The sequence below is a fragment of the Ursus americanus genome, chromosome 21, assembly GCF_024610735.1.
Source record: "Ursus americanus isolate L20-20 chromosome 21, mUrsAme1.1.p, whole genome shotgun sequence".
Taxonomy (NCBI): domain Eukaryota; kingdom Metazoa; phylum Chordata; class Mammalia; order Carnivora; family Ursidae; genus Ursus; species Ursus americanus.
The window spans coordinates 35,782,395-35,805,873 of NC_142147.1; the positions used below are offsets into that span (position 1 = coordinate 35,782,395).

The 23,479-nt window shown below is 59.5% G+C and overlaps 1 protein-coding gene across 1 annotated transcript; it reads right to left on the minus strand.

Annotated features, from left to right (window-relative positions):
• Positions 1-536: 536 nt before the first annotated feature.
• SLC38A8 (solute carrier family 38 member 8) lies at positions 537-21,206 on the minus strand. Its single transcript, XM_045796234.2, has 11 exons — positions 20,993-21,206; positions 20,509-20,702; positions 16,883-17,081; positions 13,237-13,378; positions 12,538-12,639; positions 10,228-10,285; positions 6,353-6,467; positions 4,763-4,910; positions 4,154-4,362; positions 2,924-2,975; positions 537-711 (listed from the first exon to the last, which is right to left on the minus strand). The coding sequence occupies exons 2-11, from the start codon at positions 20,698-20,700 to the stop codon at positions 618-620; spliced, it is 1,311 nt and encodes a 436-aa protein (XP_045652190.1). The 5' UTR covers positions 20,701-20,702; positions 20,993-21,206; the 3' UTR covers positions 537-617.
• Between the last annotated feature and the right edge of the window lie 2,273 nt (positions 21,207-23,479).

Genomic DNA, 23,479 nt, shown 5'->3' on the forward strand with positions numbered 1-23,479 from the left:
CCCTGGGCCTCAGCCCCTACTTGTGTTACAAACTGTATCCCCTGGAGATACTAAGTTGAAGTCCCAGCTCCTGGAATCTATGACTGTGACCTCATTTGGAAAGAGGATCTTTGCAGTCCCTAAGAGAAGGTCATCCTAGACTAAGTGACCCTGATCCGACTGATAGCCCCGTAAGAGGAGGGAGTTCTGGGCGGACACACAGCGCAGACAGCCGTGGGTGGGGCGGGGGAGCAGAGGCCGGAGGGGTGCATCTATAGGCTAAGAGACGCCAAGAAGGGGCAGCAACACCAACGGCTGGAGGGGACAGGAGGGCCCGCCCCGAGAGCCTTCAGAGGGAGCGCGGCCCTGCCCATGCCTCCATCTCAGACTCCTGCCTCCGGGACTGGGACGGATAAACTGCTGCTGTTTGAGGCCCCCCAGCAGGTGGCTTCTGTTAGGGGACCCCCAGAATGCCGAAACACTCTCCTCAGCACGGCACCGAAACCCTCGGAAACCGCAGAAGCCCAAATGAGCAGCCTCAGAAGGCAGGACGGATCTGTTTCTGTGGATCTTTATGATGGAAGGACAGGTCTCACAGCGGGATGCGGGCGGCAGCAGCCGGGCCGACCCCCTCCCGCTCAGAAGAGCTCCAAGGCTGCAGCCACCGTGCTCTGCCCGAAGATGAAGGTGCCCACGAGCACGGAGAGCACTCCCCACGCCTCCAAGCAGCACCTGCCAGGCAAGACACACACATCAACACGCTCCTCTCTGGACTTCTGCGCAGACGAGCCAAGCACATGACAAAGCTTATCACAGGAAGCCAGCGGAGTCACCAATTTATAAAAAAAATCCATAGTACTCTCCCTCACCTGTAGGGATGGGTTTCCAAGGCAACGGGGGATAATGGCCCCAGGCAATTAAAACCTCACCCTGAAACTGTTAATTGAGGACTCCATTCCTCCCTAATGCTTTATCAAAGCCAAGAAACAGGAGAGGGAAACACCTTTCCACTCTTTTCCCTTTGGGGGCAAGGGGAGGGGAGATGAAGCCCCCCCGAAAATGAGGAAGGAGAAGAGAGCTCAAAGTCACCCGCGATCGGGACAGTGGGTGGGGCAAGAGGGTGCGGGAGACAGAGGTGGTCGGCCCCGGCGGCCACTGAGGACACATCGCGAGCTTCATGCTGCACCATCCGACACCGCACAGACGAGAAGACAGGATTCCCACCAATGGCAGGGCTGCCAGAGACATTGCTGGCCGCATTAACAAGGGCCCCAGGGACCTGCTGTCACGTTAGGACTGTCTAGCCAAGCGGAGTCATGGATGCCCCCGCGTCGGAAGCAGAATATGGTCAGCGAGCCCGGGGCCTGCAGGCTCCTCGAGCAGCTCTGAGCCATCAGAAGGCCCTACAGCAGCGCTAGAATTAAAAATATCTTCAAAGCCCACCAGTGAAAACTGCTGTGAGCTTGGATCAAGGCCTGAAACAGCAGCAGCAGGACCTCAAGGCCTGCTGAGGGCAAGAGCCATGCAGGGGTCCCAGACAATCGGGGCCAGCCCCCAGCCCAGGTCAGGTTCAGACACAGCCAGAAAAGCTCTTCTCCACCCAGAAGGGGACAGAGCCTCGCCCCCTAAGCCTGGGCTTGAGGAGGCTGGAGGCAAGGGAAGACAGAGGCACGGGCCCGTGGGTGGGACCCAAGCCCATGGCGGCCACAGCTTAAGAGCATCTGCCCCAGGCTGAATGGTGGTCCCCAGAATTCACGTCCACCCCGAACCTGTGAACACGACCTTATTTGGAAATAGGGTCTTTGCAGATATAATGAAGTTAAAAATGTGGAGAGGAGGTCATCCTAGATGGGGGCTGGGCCCTCAACCCAGTAACAGGTGTCCTTATGAGAAAGAGGCACACTGAGAGGCCGTGTGAGGCTAGAGGCAGGGCTTGGGGTGATGCAGCCACAAGCCAGGGACACCTGGAGCCACCAGGCAATGGCAGGAGATGGCAAGGAACAGAAGAGGCTCTAGAGCCTTCAGAGGGAGCCTGGCCCTGTCCGCAGCTTGACTGTGGACTTCGGGCCCCCAGAGATGGCAGACAATAGACTTCTGTTGCAGCAAGTGCCCCAGCAAACCTAACACAGCCCTCTGCAAGCCTCGGCCTGTGTGCACGCCTGTGAGAAGGGGGTAAGAGCCACAGAGGCTCTGAGGGATGGTGCATCCACTGTGTGCGTTCTCTTTCTCATGTGGACAGCCTGGGCCCCTCAAAGGCAAAGGACAAGGTCCCAGTCATACCACAGGCTGCGCTGCAGGAGGGCCATCTCCTGGAAAAAGGGATATCCCACATTCTCTTGCCTACCCGACCGCGGGAGCAGGGAGGAGGCAAGCGTGAGGCCTGGACCAGGTCAGCCCGGCTGCAGTCCCAGCTCTGTCCTGACTTGCCATGCGCCCGTGGGGAAGTTTCTATCCCCTTGTCTGCAGGATGGATAGCCCGGTATCGTAGGGAGCTGGGCCAGGGCCTGGCACTGGGGAGGTGTCCAGACACCAGACACCTTGCTGAGGGAACGTGCTACCCTACTGTCCCATGGCCTCCAGAAAGCAGGGTTCTGTGCAACACGCCCCGCCTGTGCCCCATGCTGCCTGGGGTCTGAGTGCAGGATTGGAAAGCATGCACGGCTAGGGACCCGCTAAGTCCACATACAGCTCCCAGCACGGACAATCACCCTCTGAGTGGGAGGGAGGGCCGTGCAGAGACTGCTAGCACGTGGGCCCCAGCGTCACAGGCTGGGCTTCGGCTCCTGGCACAGACACGCTCGCTGTGTGGATAAGGCCGAGTCCCACGGCCAGCAGTTTTCTCATCTGCAGGACAATGGGATCTCCCCGGTCACTGCCACGTTCCCATTCTGCTCGCTCGGAGGCCTCAAGTGCCCACACTGCCACCCTTGCTTAGGGCACTTACTTGACATGTGGAGCCATGGGTTCGACGCTGACAGCACAGACGAGACACAGGCCTGCAAAGGAGACACAGGGCCACTGCAGCTCTTCACGGTTGAACCCAGAGCAACCCTGGGCTCGAGAGAACTCAGTCGGCACCCAGCCATCCCCAAGGACCCGAGAGGCCAGCAAGGCCTTTTCCCAACGTGGCCCCCCCCAGCTCCCTCTGCTCCTGGCATGGCGAGCTGGCTGAGGCCCTGGCTGTGGGGGCCCGGCTCCACGTCGCCCTCACATCTTGGCCCCTCTGAGCATCTCTTTCAGATGGCAGGGACAGCACGGCCCCCGAGCCAGGCTCTCTGGGATGACCCGTCAAGGGCCACACTCTGGGCCGGACGCCAGGGGTGCTTTCAACAGCAGGCAGCTGCCAGTCTGATTTTTCTTTTTTCTTTCTAAGAATTCTCCTGGGATCTGAAACCAGACAGTTCTGCCTGAAGCGCCCACGGCATCTCCCCCAGTGAACCCACCCTGGCTGGTCGTTCCCAGAAAACGGAAGACAGCTGGAACTAAAAGGCACACCGAGGACAAGGGCACCGAACCCGGCAGACCGGATGTCTCAGACTCCAAGTGAGCACCGGGGAGGCCAGCAGACCTGGAGCGGCCCACAGCCAGGGAAGGCGGCCACGTGACCGCGGCACTCACTCTGAGAGCGCTTCCCAGAGCCAGAGGCAGACGGCTCTGGGGTTCCTGCCCTGAGCACCAGCAGGGGCCCGGCACGGCTGCGTCTCTGGGAGGGCCCTCCCTGGGCTTCCCAGGCCGCCCTGACCAGAACTTCACTCACTCACACCAGGGAAGTTTTGTAAGAAACCGTGTTTGCCTCCCAGGTAAGGAAACAAGGTCAGAAGAAGATACTCGCGGGATACCTTGGAACCATGCAAATGTCGTGTAACTGGAAACTTTTTTAAAATATGAGGAAATCTCATGGTGAGTGGCAGCAAGGGGAGAGTGGGCAGCGTCGAGGGTGACGCAGCCCTGCAGTGCCTCCCGGGAGGCCTCCGGGCCTCGGTCTCTCCGGCAGGATGGAACGACATCACTCCCAGCAGGCGCGTCCATCGATGGCCGCGGAGATGTTTCACTCAAGGAGTACACGGTCCCCAGCCCGTGTCTGGCTCAGGGAATGGGGCTGGGGGCCATCCTACCTCTGCAGGGCCCCCCTCCAGACCTTGAGCTCCAGCACAGAGCGGGGCAGGTGCCTCACCTGGGAAGATGAAGATGAAGAAGGAACTGATGCCCCCGATGATGCCGATGATCTCGCTGAGGTCGGGCAGGAACAGGGCCATGGCCAGCGTCACGGCCACCCACAGCACGGTCAGCAGCCCCCGGACCCACGGCCCCGAGGGCTCCGCCAGGGCCCCGCGCCCGCCTGCCCGGCAGCAGCTCCTCCTCCAGAAATCCTGCATCACCGACCTGGAGGCCACACCAGCGCAGGCGGCTCCAGCCCTGCGCCTGCCCCCCCAACGGGGCCCCCCAGACGCCCTTCCAATTGCCCTGCATGCCCTGCAGGGCCCCGGTTCCTCGCCAGTCGCTGTTCCCCCAGGACCGCGCCAACCCTCACACGACTGAGTCCGCAGCAGGGCCGACAGAGAAGGGCCCCGCGGGGTGCAGTCCTGGGCGGCCTGGGGAGCCAGGTTCCAGTCCTGACCCTCGCTAGCTGGACCACTCTGGCCAAACCACCTCAGCTCCCTGCTTCCGTGATCTCTACGGCAGATCCCCCAACGCAGGAGCCTGCACCGCACCCGGTGTGCCCTGAACTGTGATGGAGGTCAGTGCCCGGTGCCGAGCAGAGCCCCTGCGGGCCGGGCCTCACCTCCCCAGGAAGAGCGCGATGGGGTAGACGGTCACGATGGAGACCCCGAAGAGAGCCCGGGCCACGATAATGACCACATCGTTGCCTGGGTAGGACATTAAGATGTCGGCAGAAACTTCTGTCCCGAAGGTCAGGAAGCCATAAACCCCTGGGAGGCCGAGACGGGGAAGCCCAGAGAGCTGATTAGGAAGATGCCGTGCCGCTGGCAGAGACTCCCGGGATGGAAGGTGCAGCACAGGGCACGCGGTCAACAGCACTGTAGTAGCGCAGTGTGGACGCGGACTTGCCATGAGCACGGCCTAACACAGGGGCCCAACCACTCTGCTGCATGCCTGACACTAACGGAACATCGTGCCTCCCCTATATGCAGAAAAAAAAATTTTTTTTTTAACATCACATCCCCACCCCCTCCACTCAGACACATTGACAGCACCCAGCTCCTACCACCCCGAAGGTTCTCCCTGGGAGCAGAAAGTTCTAGAAGGGTTCTCCGTTCTGTGATTTCCCAAGGCTTTCCTATCCTCAGCCGACATGATACTCTGCCCTTTTGACTCAAAACCCCAGCTGGCCAAACCGCTGTTTCTTTTCTCAGCTCCCAGTGCCGGTGTGAGGGGCTCATGGAAGCAGCCAGCACTCAGAACCGCAATGACACCTTCATGCCCCGTCTGTCCCGCTCCTGCCCGTGCACCCATTTTCCTAACCCAGGGCGTCAATTGGTGCCGGATTCACACAGCTAGTGACAGCAGGACCAGGGCACCAGACTCCTGCTCCACCCCCCACCCTGGTCACCTGCCCTGTCCCGACTCTGTTCATCTCAGGCCAAGAGCCATGCCTCATTTTGCCTTCTCTCTGGGCCCCTTCCAGAAGGTCCCATGAAAGTGCTGGCCCTGGAGGTGACTCTCCATCACCAGGTCATGGCCCTCTGACAAGGGCCACTGACTGACAGGGACCCCCCCCCCCCGGGGAAGGGTCAGCAAGTTTCTCAGATGACCATGATAGCTCCAGGAGCCTGAGACATTCGCGGCAGCCCACGGGCTTCCCAAGTCAGGGCTCCAAAGCTGGATGGAAGAAAGGGCCTCACGGCTGGAGGAACGCAGCTGGCCAGAAGTCAGCCTGAGCCTGAGACCTGGGCCGTGCTGTGTGACCTTGGGCATGTCACAGCCCTCTCTGAGCCACACTTCTGTCACCTTTGGAGATGCTTCAGCATACAGCGCAGGTCTGAGAGCACCCAGAGCCGTCAAACCCACAAGAGCATGTGGTACACTGCTCCCCAGCTGTAACACTGGCATGACCACCATCACGGTTCCTGTCTGCCAGCAGGATATGGGGCAGCATGTAAAAGCAGGGCCTTTGGGGACAGCAGGCCAGGGTCTGGGTCTCAGCTCTGCATGTCTCTTCGGGAGACAAGCCTTGGAAGCCCTCTGAGCCTCAGTTCCCTCATCGAGGAAATGGGGACTTCCCTAAGGGGTTAGGGTTAAGTGGGCGAAGGCTCCCACACTGCTGGGCACATGGGAAGGACTCTGGAAGCTCACGTCATTTGGGGTCTCTTGCGCTCCCCACCCAGCTCCGTGGTGCCCCGGCGGACCGTACCTGTCAGCGAGTAGATGAGGCAGCAGGCCAGCAGGGCCAGCACGGAGATCAGAGCCCAGTGGGAGAGGCTCTGGTTGCGCAGGCTGCGGTAGATGGACACTGCGGCTTCGTGACACTGGAAGGCAGGGGTGGAGCTCAGGGGGACGGGCTGGCAGGCGGGGGAGCCACCCGACTCCCGGGGTCAAAGGTGGAAGGAAATCAGCAGAGATTCACATGTGGGATGTCACGCAGCACCGAGAAGGACGCACACAACCGCAGCCTGCACACGGGACAGCCTCACAGCTGTGGCACCGCGCAAGACGAGAAAGCGTGTTCCCACGGATGTGAACTTCCAGTTACAAGCTGAACTCGCCAGGACGAGGGTTCTCGACGGCAGCACCGCTGACATCTGGGGGCGGCCCTGTGCCCTGCAGGATGCTGGGCAGAGCTCCCGGCCCAACCCCCTGGATGCCAGGAACACCCCCCCCCCCAGCTCTGACAACCAGAAAGGTCTGTGGGTGTTGCCACATGGGCTCTGGGGGACAGAACTGCTCCTCGTTGAGGACCACCACTTACGGTGACGAAAGGAACAACGGGTGGAAGGTGCTGCTGAATGGGAAAGGTCACAAGGGGGCTTTTCGGGGGATCGGCAATGTTCTAGATCCTGCCTGAGCTGAGGGTCACGTGAGAGTACGTGTACCAGCGATCGATAAACTTCACGGGGACTCTAGGACATCACGAGAAGATGTAAATGCCAGCCACCTGTAGCCAACATCAAGGAGTTCGTTCAGTCAGGGCAGGTCCTGGGCAGTGGCATTTCAGAGCAGCCCAGGAGACCCTGATTTGAGTTCAGGGTTGAGAGGCACTGCTTTATCTCCACGCCCCCCTACGGCCTCCAGGACTGTCACAGGTTCCTGGGACAGGGTTCCTACCACACGGCAGCCTCTTTATTCACTTCTGATCAAAACCAAACATGCCGATCACCTCCTCCTGCCCACTCTCCAGGCTTCCCTAACTCGCTGGGCTCAGTTCACCTCGCCGCCTCAGGGCCTTTGCTCATGCTGGGTTGTCTACCTGGGATTCTCTCTTGGTCCAGCCAGCTCCTACCCATCCTTTCGGAAAGCTCTCCCCAGCAGGACCGACTTCCTCTCTGTGTCCCCCACCACCCCCACGTGAGTACATTCAGCTTTGCTTGTTCAACATCCGTTAGCTACGTGACGGCCAGGACCACATCTGCCTCACTTATGCCTCTGAGCTCAGGCCAAACATGGAGCCGGGCACACAACTGAAGAATGCTCCGGGGGTGACCCATTTACCCACCCCTTAACCCACCCAGCAACCAGGAGGCCTCCCCCAGCCCCGCCCGGCTCCTCAGTTCTCAAATGCTTAATAGCCCCGCTCGTGCCAGTCTGGGATACCACAGAAACAAGCCGGACGCGATCCCCACCCTCCTGGAGCACGCACTCAGGAGGGGCACGAGGGGACACAGGCTCGGTCCTCCTGACTCCAGCTGCAGCGGCAGCATCCAGCCCAGGGAGAGCTCACGCACACCTTCCCCAACAGACCAGCCTCAGGGCACCTGAGCGTCTTAGGCTTTCTGCCTCGGGCCTCCCTGACCTTGCAGGAGCCTGCTGGCCGCAGGCTGGCCCTCACAGGGAACCTCCACCGGAGGAACCCAAAGGACCGACGCTCCCGCCTCCTACACTCCTATGGCATTTCTGAGGCATATCCCACATGCTTCCCAGGATGGCCCAGTGCCCGTGACGGGGGGCCTCCCTAACACGCCTTCCGTCTTCCCGTCCCTGCTCCCAAGTCCACACCAGCCCCGAGCCCGGAGGCTCCGTGGGACCCCACGGGATGCCATGTGGGGGGATCGGGGGGTCTCAGAGCTGCAGCTCTGTGCCTCGACGAGCCGCTGAGACAGCGGTCAGGAGCAGCTTGGCAGGGGCAGGATAGGATGCTGCCCGGCCCTCCTTCCAGTTTGTCCCCAGACTCCTGGGCCCTGTTCCTCCTGGTTTCACGCAGGGAACTGAAGCATGCCTCCTGAGGGTGGGGCTGCTCGGCTGGGACAGTGGCTGGGAAGCGTGGAGGATGGGGGTGGGACGGTGCTGGCACTCTGCTCTCCGGGTGACAGAAGGCCAGGCAGAGGAGCACACGGCCGTGGAGAAGCGGAAAGTGGCCACCCGTGAACCCGCCGAGGAACGGATTCACAAGCTGTGCTCGATCCGTCCAGTGGAACACTCCGAGGAGGCTGGGAGCAGAGCCTGCAGCCCGCCTCTGCCCCTCCGTGGGCCCTTGGGGCTCTGTGCGAGGTGGACGAGGAGCCCCATTGCTCAGCTTAGGGGGAGGGGAGCTGTCTGACCAGGTCAGAGCTCCTGAGGAACACAGGGGACCTCCCCTTCTCACCCCGCCACCCCCTCACCCTACCTCCTACCACTCTCACCCACAGCTGCTCTCCCCCCACCCCCAGGTCCCAGAAGCTCCGGGCCCAGATCCTGGCAGCCCTGCCTGGGCCTGAGCCCCAGCCCCACCCGCACCCCCACCCTGCAGTTCACATCTTCTCCCAGTTCCCCATGGCTGCATCCCGTGTCCCTGGAAACTGCAGCCCAGGCCCTGGTTGCTAGGAGAACCGGTTGAGGGAGCCGAGGCAAAGGTGAGGGGGGCACCCCTCGTAAGCATCTGGAAGGCCGCCCCCACAGCGCAAGCCTGCCACACCATCTGGTGCCCGAGCACGGGAGGGAGGGATGCAAACCACATCCAGCCAAACCGCTGACAGCAAAATCATCGCTTCAGATCTTTCAAAATATTGGGTGCACAGGAAGAACTGTGAGAAATCCCTGCAAGCGGCTTGCTCAGCCCCAGAAGCGATCTCTCGGCGGATTTATAAGGAAGATAAATGGAAATGTTCCAGGATTTTTTTTTTCCCCCAAACACGGTTCTCAAAGAAAATGCAAGATGAAAAAGAGAAGCAGGAGCTGGTTGAGAGAAAAGCGAGGAGAAATGTCAGGCCACCAGGCACTGCTGTCGGGCCCGGACCCCCTGCGCTTGTGAACTAGATTTTACTTTGGGGCGGTTTTGCTGCTGCTGGTGGTGGGCAGCTGGCTGCTTTTAGGAGGGAGGCACATCTTTCCTAAAATAAACAATGAACGAATGGAGTCAGCTGCCACCTGCTGAGAGATCGGAAGACCCCGAGAGGGACCAGAAGGCAGGGAGCGGGGCCCATGCCCTCCACCACACCGCTCCTGCACTGTGCGGGACGCCTGGCTCGCTCCAGCCACTCTCCCGCTGCGCCTGAGACCCTCTGCCCTCCTGGGCTCACCGGGGCGTCCTCTCCAGCTGCCCACCCTCCCCTTCACCTGGCCGCCTCCCACACGTTCTTCAAGGTCCCTTTCAGGCATGAGTGCTTGGAAAAGGCTGTCTCTGAACCATGCAGGGCTACCTCTGAAGGCCCTCTGCTAGATTCCACACACAGAACCCCTCCTTACTCCATGACACCGCGTTAGAAATTCTGTCTCTGCCCCGTGCACCCCGCCACACGGCCACCTGGATGCCCGCCAGCCCTCCAGGCCTGTAAGCCTCCTGAGGCAGGCTCTTTCCTCTCCAAGGCGCCTGGCAGGATCCACCTGCAGGAACAAATTCTGGACCCCCACATCTACCCCACACCCAACAAATGTGCCGCTGGTGTTGGGGGGGGGCGGGTTCCCGAGTTCAATGACAATGCACTCCTCACTGAGCCCAGATGCCCACCGACATGCACGGTCTCCAGGAGACAGCCCGTCCTGTGCTATGGCGAGTCCTTAACTTCCTGCCTGACAGGGCCACACTCTCCCGAGGGAGCAGGGCGTCAGCACAACAGCCTGCACCAACACATGCCTCCACGCACTCACTGACATTACCTGGAATCCAAAGCAGATGGTCGGGAAGACACTAAAGACGGAGGTCCAGGAGGAGGCTCTGTGAAGAGGCGCGAACAGGTGCTTATCACAAGAAGTACAACTCAAAACAGTCTCAACTTGAAGAGTTTTCAACAATACCAGCAAAATGTACCCAAGCCTGACTAGGAGACAGGTTCTTAATTACCAGGAAAAGGAGGCATGTTAAATGCTACACCTTCTAGATGTATCTGCCCTGACATTGGTTCACTCAACATTCTCTGCGCAGGCAGAACTTGGTCAAGATGTGACTAGAAGGAATTCCCAACTTCCTGCAGAGCTGCCTGCTCCCATCGAGGCCAGGGGCGGCAGGGGGGTGGGCAGGCAGCACCCCTCAAATCCAGCAGTGCAAGGACGTCTTGACCACCATCCACGCTAAGAGGATGGAGGTGTGCACAGGGCAGAACCTTTAGGTCCAGCCCACTTGGTGCTCCCCAGCCAGAGGTCCCCCAGCTTTTTTTTGACAAGGAGTTCTAGGTGCCAGCCTCCAGCACCTTGGGGGACATAGAGGCATAAGCAGCACCTGCTGGCTTGGTCCCCCATCAGTTCTTGCCTATTCCTCTCCTCCCTCAGAAGAATGTTCTTCCCTGCCCCTCTCCCTCTCCCCTGAACCCAATTCCCCTGGGCCCTCACCCCCTTCTCCTGCCCTGATGGAGCTCATCCTACCACCAGCAGCCTCCATGACTAAATCCAACACGGGGGCTCAGTCCCACGTGACCCAGCAGCAGCATTTGGCGGCAATCACACCAGCCTTCTTGAAATTTTGTCCACTGACTTCTCAGGTGCACCTTCTAGCCTCCTCTATCCTGGGTTAAATATTATCCCCTCCCCGCCCCCCCCGCCGCCAATTTACATCCCCTGGGAACCTCGAAACAAAGACTTAGAAATGGGTCTCTGTAGACGTCATTGGTTAAGTTCAGATGAGGTCACATTGGAGCAGGGTAGATGCTAATTCAACGACTGGTGTCCTTACAGGAAGGGGAAACGACACAGACAGGGAGAAGGTCCTGAGGACAGAGCCAGAGATGGGAGGGAGTCACCCACACGCAAAGGGATGCCAAAGACGGCTGGGGCTGCCAGAAGCTGCAAGGGTCAGGAAGGAGCCTCCCCTAGAGGTGCTAAGGGATCAGGGCCCTGCCACACCTGGCCTCTGGACTTCCAGACTCCACTGAGAGGCACTTCTGCTCGGCTCAGCCACCCAGTCTGGGGACATGTGTTGCAGCACCCCCGAGGAGGCAAACCCATGCTCCTGCTTTGCCTTCTCTCTCTCCTTCCACAGGCTCCACCCCCTGTCCCTGACCTCCTGGTCCCAGACTGAGCGCCACCGGCTCAGGGGCAGGTCTTACCCAGCCTGGCAGACTTAAATGCCACCTCTGGGCTGGCACCAACGACATTTCTCTCTCCAGTCCGGGCCCCTCTCTCTGAACTCCAGACACACAGGTCCAAGCGGCCACCTGACCTCTTCAGTAGAGGTCTCCAAGCCGCCTCCAACTTAACACGTCCCCACGTGACTTCCTCCCCCAGCCACCTGCTCTTGTCCTATCCATCCCAGGAAAGAGCATCCCTCCCAGTGTTCAAGCCCAAAGCTCAGAGTCGCCCTGGCCTCTTCTCTTTCTGATGTTCCTCTTCCAAACCACCAGCCAGGAGGGGCCACATTAATTTGTGGTCTGGTGCAAAATGAACATGTTAGCCCCTCGTTCAACTGAGAATTCCAGGACGGCAACAGAACATTAAACCAGGTGCAGGTCCTTCTGGGCACAGGGCCCTGGTGACTATCACCTGGTCACACACCCACGGCGCTGGCCCCGCCATGAGCAGATCTGATCCCAAGCCCTGCTGTGCTCAAAATCCTGCAGGGGCCTCCCAACAAAACCAAAGTCCTCACTACAGTGGGGCATCCCCACAGGACACCCCCACCCCACCCCCAGTCTTGGCCTTGCTCAGGCCCGTGGGGCCACACCAGCGTCCACGTGTTCCCGTTCCCTCTGCCCAGGCACGTGTGCCACCTCTGCCACCTCGGTGCTGTGGGGGATGTCTGCAACAGCCTCGGAGCCCCAGGCTGGCGGGGCGTTTAGTGAGTGTGTGTCCCTCCGTCTGCCCCTGGCCCTTACTTGCTGGGGTTCAGCCTGAAGGACGACCGGGCACTTCGTGGGGCTCTGTTGCATCAGACACGTGAAGGATTTCACAGGGAGGTGCTGGGACTCTGTGTCCCTCCTCCAAGGATCCCCGTACAGCACCCCGGGAGCCATGAGGAGCCACCCCCCTCAAACTCACCTCAATGCAGAGCGGGTCTCCTGAATGAGGCCTTGGGGCCCGAGGTAGTACTGGACCACGATGACCAGGGCCAGGTAGCAGGCGGCCAGGGTGCCTAGGATGCTGACAGATGGAGCGCGGCGTTGGGGACCTCCCCGGTGCGGCCACCAGACCCGCCAGCTAGAGCCCGGGCTACCGCAGAGTGGGGGCTGAGCGCCAGCTCTGCCCACACTAGCAAGGTGTCGGGCAAAGGTCTCACTGCTCTGAGCCTCGATTTCCTTGTCTGTGCAATGGGGACAGTGGGAAGACTACTGCTTCTCTGTTCCAGTTTCAAAGTGAAACATCTGTTGTCACGCACAACAGGGAAAGGCAGGTTGGAAACTCGGATGAACGCTTCTGCCAGACTTCATTTTTTCAAGAGTATACACAAAGCCTCAGACCGTAAAATGAACACGGGAGTGTGTGTTTTGGGTCTCCCCGGGCCCGCGTGTGCGTAAGAAGTCCATAGTGATTAAAGAGCAAAAGCTCGGCAGCAGGGCACGTCCGCACAGGTAGTGTTCTTATTTCTCTCTCTTTGCCATCACGCACACCTGTCACTTGTATACTCTTTCAGCTTTTTTCTCTTGTCCAAATGGGAGGACTGAGGCTGGCAGCTCCCCAAGATCCCAGGCAGAGAGAAGCCCCGCCAGATGCCGGCCAGGAAGCGTCTACAGACCGTACCTCGTGTATTTCTGGAACCCGATCTCCCGCGGGACGGACAGGGGCAGGATGACCAGTGCGGAGAGCAGGGGCAGGGTGAAGCGCTGGTCGGCATACCAGGGCTGCAGGGCCGGCGGGACGCTGGGCAGCAGGAAGTCACACACTGGCGGTAGAGGGGTGGGGGCAGGGCCCGCTGAGAGCACTGCACGCCCTCTGCCCACAGCCCCAGCTCCAGCCACGGGGCTCCAGCCATGGGGTTCCCTGCTCCAGGTCTGGGCGGGCTTGGCCACGGGCACTAAGTCTGCCTGTGAGCCTGAAGGGAAGGGACAGGGACCCCATCACGGGCCACCACGGGGGAAGGAAGCCTGCTGCACTAATCCATTCCCAGCCGTTCCCTGAGCCGGGGAGACACTGCGTGAAGTGCTGGGATCCAGCAACAAATGAAAGACAAAATGGCCCGCCCGCAAGGCACCTGGGCCCTCAAGTTCTCGTAAACATGTTTTGGTTTGCTCAGGAGCCCAGTGGGTGTGTGGGCTGGGGGCCTGGAGTAGCCTTCCAGCGCTGGTACTGGGAGACTGAGCCCAACAGTGGCCCAGAGCGACCACTTTCTCCCACACCAGGAACCGGAGGAGGAGAATTAGGGCAGGGCTGAGCTGCCCAGGTCGGCTGCATGCAGGTCAGCTGGGGTCATCTGGGGCTAGGTGGCTGACTGGAGGGCTGGGCTGGACGACCCTCGACCCTCGATGGCTCCACACTGGGTGCCTGGTGGGGACGCCTGGGCTCCACTGGGCCCTCCCTGCAACCCTGAGATCTCTCCACGCGAACCCTCCAGTAGGCTAGGCTCGGGCAGCTGGGGGCTCCCTGAGATCTTGGTGGAAACTGCCTGTCCTCTTAAAGGTTAGGCCTGCAACTGGCACCACGTCACATCAGCCATACTCTACTGGGCCGAGGTGTCTGGGAGCCCATTCTGATTCACAGGGGATGGGACGCATACTCCCCCCACCCCACCCCCGTCACCCACCAACCTCTCAGTGGAGGGACACCGAAGAACCCAGGACCATTTCTTCAACCCATCACAGTAAGATGGAGAATTTGAAGTTGACAGAAGAGGCAAGATGGATGGGGGAGGGGAGAGCAACAGTGGTGGTGGGCTAGAGGGCAGCAAGATGGCCTGAGGCTAGAAGGGGCTGGAGGGCGGGTGGGGGACCTAGGTCCCTACAGCCCTGGCCCACTTGGGGCTGCTTGCTCTGCTGGACTACAACCCTTCTTTGTGCCTCACCAAATGCTCAATAAAGCCAACCATGCAAGAAATGAATGGCTTCTCAGAATAGCTTGTTTCTACGGAATCACTGCAAGGGCAGAGTCCCACCTTGAGGTCGCTCCACACAGGCACCAGGCAGGAGAGCGAAATAGGCATTCCAGGCCACAGATGCCAAGGGCATGCACGCACCCAGAGGCCACAGGGCCTGGGAAGGGACACAAGCCCTGTTCACATACCTGGCACTCCTCAGTCAGTTACCCAGTTATGACATCTGGGCTCCTGAACCCTCGTTTTCTAGAATATTCCTCCAGGTCTTTCAGCACCTGTCACTTACCGTCATTTGTACCCAATGCACGCAATGACACCCCCAAGCAACCCCCAAGCTCTATTCAGCCCCCTCCCAAGAAGCCTGGGCTTGCCTACAGAGAGACACATCTCAAAATACCTAACCACCAACACACAAGCAATGCCCTCTCAACCCCAGTCAATCTACCCAGGGCTGGGGTGGCTTGTATCCCGATCAGTGCACTAATCCCTCCGGCTGCCCTGCTCCGGGGCCTGAGTGCAGCCTCCACATCCTTCTCAACGCGGCACCACACCAGACAACCAGAGGTGAAACCAGACGTGCCTCTACTTGGTGCTGGCAGGCAGGGCGCCTTTGTGCCCATTTACCCATCGGGAGGCTCAGATTTACCAACCTCCGTGCTTTCTGGGCTCCGAGTACTTCCCGAGACATGGAAGTGGTGCGTTTCAGTATCCCAGCACGAGGGGCCTTCTCACCTTTGGCTCAAGTGACAGAACGAACACAATGGCCAAATGGGAGACCGAAATCCAACCATATTGATAATTACATTCCAATTAAAAATAATCTCAACACTCCAGTTAAATTGGACATCGTCAAGATGACTAAAAAGCAAGACCCAACCACATGCCGTCTGCAGGAAATGCATCCGGAACTCCCAAGGCACAGTTAGGCTCAGAGTGGAAGAGCTGGGAGGAGAGAGAGGCCGGCAAACACTCATCTTAAGGAGGCCGGTGCGGCGACATTCATAGCTGAGAAGGTCGATTTGATGGCAAAGCATTACCAGAACAAAAAGGGGTACTTCATAACATAGGGACAATTCATGGGCTTGAGCCTGATAACAGACCTTCAGAAAAACCAGGAGGCAAAACTGGACAGAAATAAAAGGGCAGGGGCTCCTGGGTGGCACAGCGGTTAAGCATCTGCCTTCGGCTCAGGGCGTGATCCTGGCGTTACGGGATCGAGTCCCACATCAGGCTCTTCCGCTCTGAGCCTGCTTCTTCCTCTCCCACTCCCCCTGCTTGTGTTCCCTCTCTCGCTGGCTGTCTCTATCTCTGTCGAATAAATAAATAAAATCTTTAAAAAAAAAAAAAGAAATAAAAGGGCAAATAGGGGCATGGGTATGTGCCGGCTCCTAATTTTGGCTCAGGTCATGATCTCAGGGTCGTGAGATGGAGCCCCCCGATCTGGGCTTGAGAGTCTCTCTCCCCTCTCTCTGCTTCTCCCCCCACTCATGCTCTCTACATACATAAATACATAAATAAAATATTTAAAAGGGCAAACAGATGAATCCACCATCACAGCTGATTTTAACACCCCTCTTTCAGGAACTGACAGAATAACGAGATTTGAAGAAAAAAAAAATCAGCGAGGCTATGGAGGATCTGATCAAAGCCGTGGACCTCCTGGAGCAGAGTTCTCAAACACAGTGCCCAACTGCAGAATGCATGGCCCTCGAGAGCCCATGGAGTGCCCACCAAGACAGACTGTGTAGGGGCCCAGCACAAGCCTCCAACGCCCAAGCCCGAAACCACATGCAGTGCGTTCTCCGACTGTGACACGACAAAGGCAGAAACCAAGAGGGGATCTGGAAAACTCCTGAGGAACTGGAAATTGAACCACACGACTCTAAACCTCCCATGAGTTAAGTAGAAATCACAGGAAAAATTAGGAAGTACGATGTGTGAAACAAAAAGAGAGAACATATCGATGTGGGGGGGATGCAGCTAACACAATGCTTGCAGGGAAACCGTCAATGGGGGATGAGAGGCCCAGGGGGCCTGGGCTCAGTCTCAGAAGTCCCCTAATTCAGGGTGTTACTGGCTCTCTCTCCAAAGGGGCTTCTTTGCAGTTGGCTTGGCTCCCCCCACCCCCCCGTGCATGGGGTTGTCCCCATGAGACATCCAGCACAGCCCCTCTCCTTCCGTGACCCTCAGCATCCCTGTAATTACTACTCCAGGTCTCCCTCTGCCACGATGTGAGGAGCTTAGGGGTGGCCTTGGCCTTTGCTGCTCCCCTCAGGGCCCCGCCCTGCACCCATATCCCACTTATCAACCAGAAGCCCCTGGGGAACCCGCCACCCCGACTCCAGAGCCAGCACTTACGCTTCTCCAGCTGGTCCCCAATCACCCTGAGGAAGGCCACAGAGATCATGAGCAGGTTGACGATGAAGCAGGCCTCACACAGCTTCCCGACGATGGGGCCGCACAGCTCTCCAACCACACCCTGGTAGGTGGCCTGGCCGCTGACGGAGGCAGCGTAGCCCAGGATGACCAGCCCACTGATGAGGAAGACCAAGGAGACCTGCGGGGTGGGACCATGGGGCACCCCCAGCTCACCACCCAAGCCCGCTGCCCCTTGGAACTTTGATACCCTTTCTCCACTGGGCCTGTCACCCACAGAAGCCACCTGCCGCCCCGCGGCCTCTCCCCAGTGTGCCACCAAGCCCTCCTCCACCCCGAGACGAGAACTACCAGAGCAAGGGGGCCTCTTGGGCTGTAAGTCTGTGCACCTGGGACGCATACCATCCTGTCCCCGTTGGACAAAGGAGGCATCAGAAACCCAGAGTCTAAATCCCTCCCCTAAGATTCTACAGGTTGCGGGTTAGGAGGACGGATCATGGAAAGAGGTACAACACACACGTGTGCCACCCACGCGCGTGCAGACAGAACACGCTGCCACGGCCCGAAGGTTTCTCCCACCCCCCCACCCCCAGAAGAAAGCACTGACCTCTTCACACTCCTGGCTTCTTCCACCTGAGTAACGTGCATGAGGCCCACTCTACTGGGGGCCCCAGCACTTTGTCCCTAACTTTGGGAGTGCTAGTGCATCCCCAGGATAGAACCGCCATTGGTTTCTCCAGCCCCCGGATGACAGGCATCTGGGTGGCTCTCCCTCCTAGACCACGGGGAACGAAGTGCTGAGCATTCTAGAGTCAGTCGTTTGGAGGACGTACCTTTCACTCCCCCGGACACACCCCTAGGAGAACCGCTGGATCACAGAGGACGTGTAGGTCTAACTGCAGATTCTGCCAAACTGTTCTCCACAGCGGCTGTGCTGCTGGGCCCCCTTCCCCAGCGATGCACGCAAGCCCCGCTCGCTCCGTGGTTAAACACTCGAGGGCCGATGGCTACCTGTCCCCAAGCTGGACTCGGTCACCACGTTGCCATGGAGGAGAGCAACGCAAGAGTTGGGAGACACAGCCAAGACGCCTGGGGGAAACTGGAATGTCCGTCTTCAGACACAGTTCATGCCACTGGACAAGCAGTATGCCCCGCAAGACGAACGTGAAACCTCAGAATCAGAAGGAACTCCCACGCTCTCTCCAGCCACTAGTTCTTCGTCCAGACTGTCCCGGTGCCCGGCTCCCTCTCTGCCTCCAGGGCGCCCCCTCACCTGGGGGACTCCCACTCTTCCCCGTCCTCTCCAAGATCGCCTACTCCATAAAGCCTCCTGACAGGCCACCCCCCGAGGTGGGCTAAGCCCTGCTGTTTCAGGCTCTCCCAGAGCCATGCCTCTCCTGGGCACACTTCTGCCTGTCGCCAGGTGGGACTTGGCGGCCACGGTCTCTGCAGACGTAAATAACGCAGGTGTAACTAAACGAAAGGGGCCTTTGCAGGCGTAACTGAGCATCTTCAGATGAGGGTCTTCGGGATGGTCCAAGGGGGCCCTAAGTCCACAACCAAGGGTCTCTCAGAAGAGAAGGTCATAGGACGGTGGGCCAGAGATTGGAGGGATGTGGCCAGGTGCCAAGGGACACATGGGCCACCCCAGAACTGGAAGAGGCAGGAAGGACCCTCCCCTCGAGCCTCCAGAGGGAGTGTAGCCCTGCCCACACCGGCTCTAGACTGTGCATCCCGGGGACCCGGAGAAGGAATTTGTTTTAAACACCCCGTCTGTGGTCCTGTGGTTGGTCTGGCGGCCTGAGGACACAGATATTTACAAGTATCCATGTCTCCCAGGGTTCTCAGCTCTCTTTACCCACCAGACTCTAAGCTCCCGGAAGGCCAGGACTCTGTCTGTTCTGTGTATCATTTAGCTCCAGAAACATGCCCAGCACGTGGCCGGCTCTCAGGAGGTATTTGTGGACAAAAGGAAGGGGGTGGTGGGGTCAGAGCCTCTGCCCGTGAACGCCTCTCTGCCAAGTAGAGAGCCACCCATGCAGGACAGGGCAGCCCACAGGAGCGACCGTGAGCCTCTGCGAGGCCAGACAGCAGAACCCTTACCCTGCGCCCAGGCCCGCCTCCCTGAGGCCCAAAGAGGGTCTAGGTTCATTAAATTTCATGAAAGCTCCAGTGCTAACGGGTCATTAGAGACCTACAGCCTCGCACCAGTGGGAGGTTTAAATGCTTGTGAAGGGGGACATGAGCTCACTGGCCAGAAGTGGGGGAGGTTGCTGGCTGGGGACAGGGTTAGGGGCTCACTCCTTTCCTTGTTGGGAGTTCATGTTTGCCCATGTTTGGCATCCCGTCTACTCAGGGAGCAATCTTTAGGCCATCCTACACCAAGCTGGAGCCATGCCGGCAGCAGCCCGGTCCCCTGGGAACTCCCCAGAAACGCACGCCCTTAGGCCCCCCAGACCTGCTGAATCAACACCTCCGTCTCAGCAAGGCTCCCGGGAGACGGCACAGGGGGTGAAGAGGGGGACCCCACGCCCCCGCCTCTCAGCCCTGCCGGCTGCCCTGGCACTGGCCAGGTCTGTGCCTGACCACCTGCTTCATCGTTCACTCCGTGGCTGGACAGCAGGCCTCTTCCTTGTCGTTCTGAAGGATGGCCTTTCGGCAACACGGGTCCAAACGCAGCAGGTTTCCCTTCACAGGCACCTCGGCAAGCTCTTCCTTTTCCGCTGGGGCTCAGCTCGAGGCCCCCTCCTCAGGGAGGCCTTCTCTGACCACCGCGTGCTGCGTCGTCCCACCCTCGTCACATGACCCTTCGAGCTCGACCACTGCTCCTAATGATCTTATTTGCCTTTTTGTATCTTATCTGTGCTCGCCGTTAGAACGAGCTCCAGGAGGACAGAGCCTGCACGGTCGTAGCCAGCCCACACCAGAACAGGCACTCGGACTGCGCTGGGGGGGGGGGGGCACAGGTTGCCCTACACAGGGCAGGACCGAGCACTTTCCAGAAGGACATCAAAGGCCCCGTGGCCATTCTCAGCTGCCTGCCATAAAAAAGCACTTAAGATAATGTCTGTGGAACAGCTTACCACAACACTCAGCGGCTGCTATCAGCTCGGGGGCAACAGTCCTTGCCAATAAGATGGAGCTGTGTTAATCAGCGGCCCTTCTCCCTGACCACTGATCAGCCCTGGACTTTGCAGCAGGGAATTGGGGCTGGACGTCTGTGACATGGCAGAGGGCCTGGCCTGGCAGCGTGGGGTGGGGCGGGGGTCACAGCATCTTCCACGTGATCTGACTGCACGCAGGGTTCGACTTTCATTATCGAGCTGCCACCCGCAGGTGAGAGCAGTCAAATGGCCAGCTGCCAGGATAACTGCTGCAGGTGCCTGGGAGCACCCAGCTTCTCACAGCCTCCACCTCCCCCGCCCAGCAGCCTACGGGTGTCCTCTGCCGGGGCTGCGGTGGGATGATCCCCTCCCCAAGCAGTGGGACGGACCCAAAAGCCAATTTCAAAGGTGTTGCTTTCTAAGACAGCACCCCAGAAGCCATGCGAAGGGTCCCGCCTGGTTCCCTCCCCAGAAGACCCCCCAAAATGCTCCGCAGGGGCTTACCAGCTCCACCAGCAAGGCGGGGGCCACCCCACCCGCCTTGTAGAAGGCCCAGGGGAAGTTGAGCAGGCCAGCCCCCAGCGCAGATTTCAGGAGGATGAAGACGGCGCCCAGCGAGGACAGAGTGGGGCTGGCAGCCACAGGGACTGGCTTCTCCCGGAGGCCTGGGCGGCTGCCACCTGTGAATCCCTCCATGGCTACAAGCAGCAGTGGGGTGGGGGGAGGGGCAATCTTCACACCACCTTCCCAACTGCGACACATCTTGCTCCCCAAACCAGTCAGAGCAACGCATCTGCCCCCATGTCCCCATGCCGCGGTCTACCTCGTGCTGCCCCCACGGCCTTGGTCCTCACCCCTTCTGCCCTCAACTGCCCCCCCCCTTATCATCACTCAGGCCCTCCCACGCAAGCTGGAGGCCAGTCCCAGCCGCTCACCCTGCTCTGCCAGCCTCCACTCCTCCCTGCCCACCCCAGCCCGTCGCCCTTACCCCCAAACCGAGACTTCAAGGTGAGACAGTCTTCAGCCTTCAGGGACAGGGCTCAGGCGGCTCACTCCAGGTGGTTCAGCTGCATTTCTTGGGCCCCACCGGTGGAAGAAAGAAGATTCTAGCTCTGCCAGGGGGCGGTAAACCAATCAGGAATTACAGGAGCCTTAGAAAACACATGTTGGGGTCACATCCCCACACCTACGGGGACAAGGACAAGAGGTCACAACCACTGGTCCCAAGAGCTTACAGCTTCTGAGATTCCCAGCCTGAGGAGGGGTCTTAAGACTCCCTCCCCTCCCCGACCAGGGTGAAGGCCCCTCCCAGGAGGCGGAGCTTTCCTGATGGCCTGAGGGTCGGAGGGAGCGCAGCTGGGAGAGCTCAAGGGGCAGGCCTGCACCGCATCTCACCCACTGACCTGGGTTCAGGGTCCCTCTCCAGGCCCCCAGTCTGAGGAACCGGGCCTGGAGAGGGCTTGGAGCTCAGCGTCTGCTCTTGCTAGCCATGTGTGATCTCTCTGAGCCTAGTTTCCCATCTGCAAGTTGTCTGCCCACCTAGCAGCCCGCAGTGGGCTGCGGTAGACTCCAGTGCGTGCAAAGGCCCCGGGCAGTCAGCAGGTGCTGCCTCGAGATGCCCCTGAACCGAACGTGCGCACGAATCACCTGCGGTCTTGTCGAAAGGCCGATTCGAATTCACCGCACGTCAGGTGGAGCCGAGGTTCCACGTTACTCACACGCTCCGGGGAGGCGGGTGCTGCTGGTCCGGACCATGCTTTGAGCAGACACCACGTCTCCGACCTGAGACCCCGTCAGCAGAGTACAGGACATCGTCTGTTCTGGAAAATGCAGGTCCGCGAACATCACACCTTGAATTCAAATGTGAACCCTACTCCCGGCACCCAGCTTCGAGTGCCCCTGAGGGCGTGTTACAACACAGATTGAGGGCTGTGTCACAGCCCAGCATTTCTCATTCGGTGGGTCGGATGCATTTCTGCATCTGCATTTCTAACCTGCTCCCCGGTGAGGCCGGCAGAGCTGGTGCAGGGACCACCTCTTGAGGACTGCGGCTTGAAGTTAAACATCTCCAGGGCCAGAGCCTCACCCAATCAGTCCTTATCTTGCGGACACCAGATCAGCGCCAAGGGCTTCTTCTCCGTGTGGTTTCCAACGGCCTCAATCCGTGTGTCACCAACAGACTGATTACACCTTTGCAGGCTCCGCACAGAGCGTGTTCAGTAAGCAGGGGGCCTGCCGAGTGGCCAGCCTGTTAGCAAAGGGGACCTGGGATGTTGGCCCAGACGTGCAGAGCTGGACCACGTCTCACGTGGCACTTAGGCTGCCACCGAGTGAGCAGTGTGGGGAGCCCAGCCCCACAGCTGGGGCCAGGCATCTGAGCCCTCACATCGAATCCCGAGGGGGTGTCACCATCATGCTCCAGGCAGGACAGGCACTGGGCCCAGGCAGGCAGAGCAAGGCGCTCAGCACATGACCGCTGGCTAGGGACAGGCCTGGGACTCAGGCCTGGCTGTATCATCCCAAAACCTGCATCCCCCTGTAGCCTGCTGACTGGCAGTGCCCAGGACAGGAAGTCCCGAGTGAAGAAGTGAGTGTGTGCAAGACAGATAGCAGGATGGACACAGATGCCCAAAGAAAGGAAGAGGTCACGGCTTCCCCCATGTAGGAGTCTCCCGAGGCCGCCCTACAAACTGCCACAAACCGGGGGCTTAGAACAATGGAACTTTAGACTCTCACGGTTCTGGGTGCTGGAAGCCTGAAACCAAGGTGTCGGCAGGGCCACACTCCCTCCGAAGGCTCCAGGGGGTCACCCCTCCTGCCTTATCCAGCTCCTGGGGCTCCAGGCTCCATCTTTTCCATATAGTGTGACATCCACAGACTCTAGGACACACTATTCAGCACCCTGCTCCCCACACGTATCTGGGGTCTGAGTGTGTTCTCAGTCATTAGACAAATACTGACTCAGACGGAGTCAGAGGTGAAAGAGGTCTCCACTCCAGAGGAAGGGGCGACCTGTGAGGAGATGGGGACTAGACAAACAGCCACGGTCCAAAGGGAGGGGAGTGACCACGAGGCTCCAGGAGCAGGGGCATCTGGAGGAGCTCCCGGGAGGAAGGTGACAATTCTGTGCACCCTTGGTGAAGGGAGGAGAGGAGGCATTCAGGGGAGCAGGGTGGCCCTGTGAAGGCTCAGCTGGGGGTCCCAGGAAGGCCTCCGTGTTCCACGGTCCCCCAAGGTAGAGACCTGGATCGGGAACCTGGGAAAGGCCTTTCTTGCTGTACCAGATGTTGAAACCCCACCTCTTCCTTCTGGAGGTTTTCCAGGAAAGCAGTGAGGTCATCGGCCCCCTGAGGAGGGTGCTGGGCACCTGGGGGCGGCAGGTGGAGGGTGGGCAGCAGCCCAGGCAGCTGGAGGGCACAGCCCACAGCCAGGCTCAAGCCTCAAAAGCTGCACCTCTGACCGGCTCCCCCACATC

Bases quoted from the DNA above. Each gene is read 5' to 3' on its own strand.
- SLC38A8 (XM_045796234.2), bottom strand. From the start codon at position 20,700: ATGGAGGGATTCACAGGTGGCAGCCGCCCAGGCCTCCGGGAGAAGCCA. The intron at 10,286-12,537 runs GTGAGTTTGAGG...GCCTCTTCACAG, and splicing joins GAGACCCGCTCTGCATTGAG to AGCCTCCTCCTGGACCTCCG. The intron at 2,976-4,153 runs GTGAGGCACCTG...TCTCCTTTGCAG, and splicing joins CTTCATCTTCATCTTCCCAG to GCCTGTGTCTCGTCTGTGCT.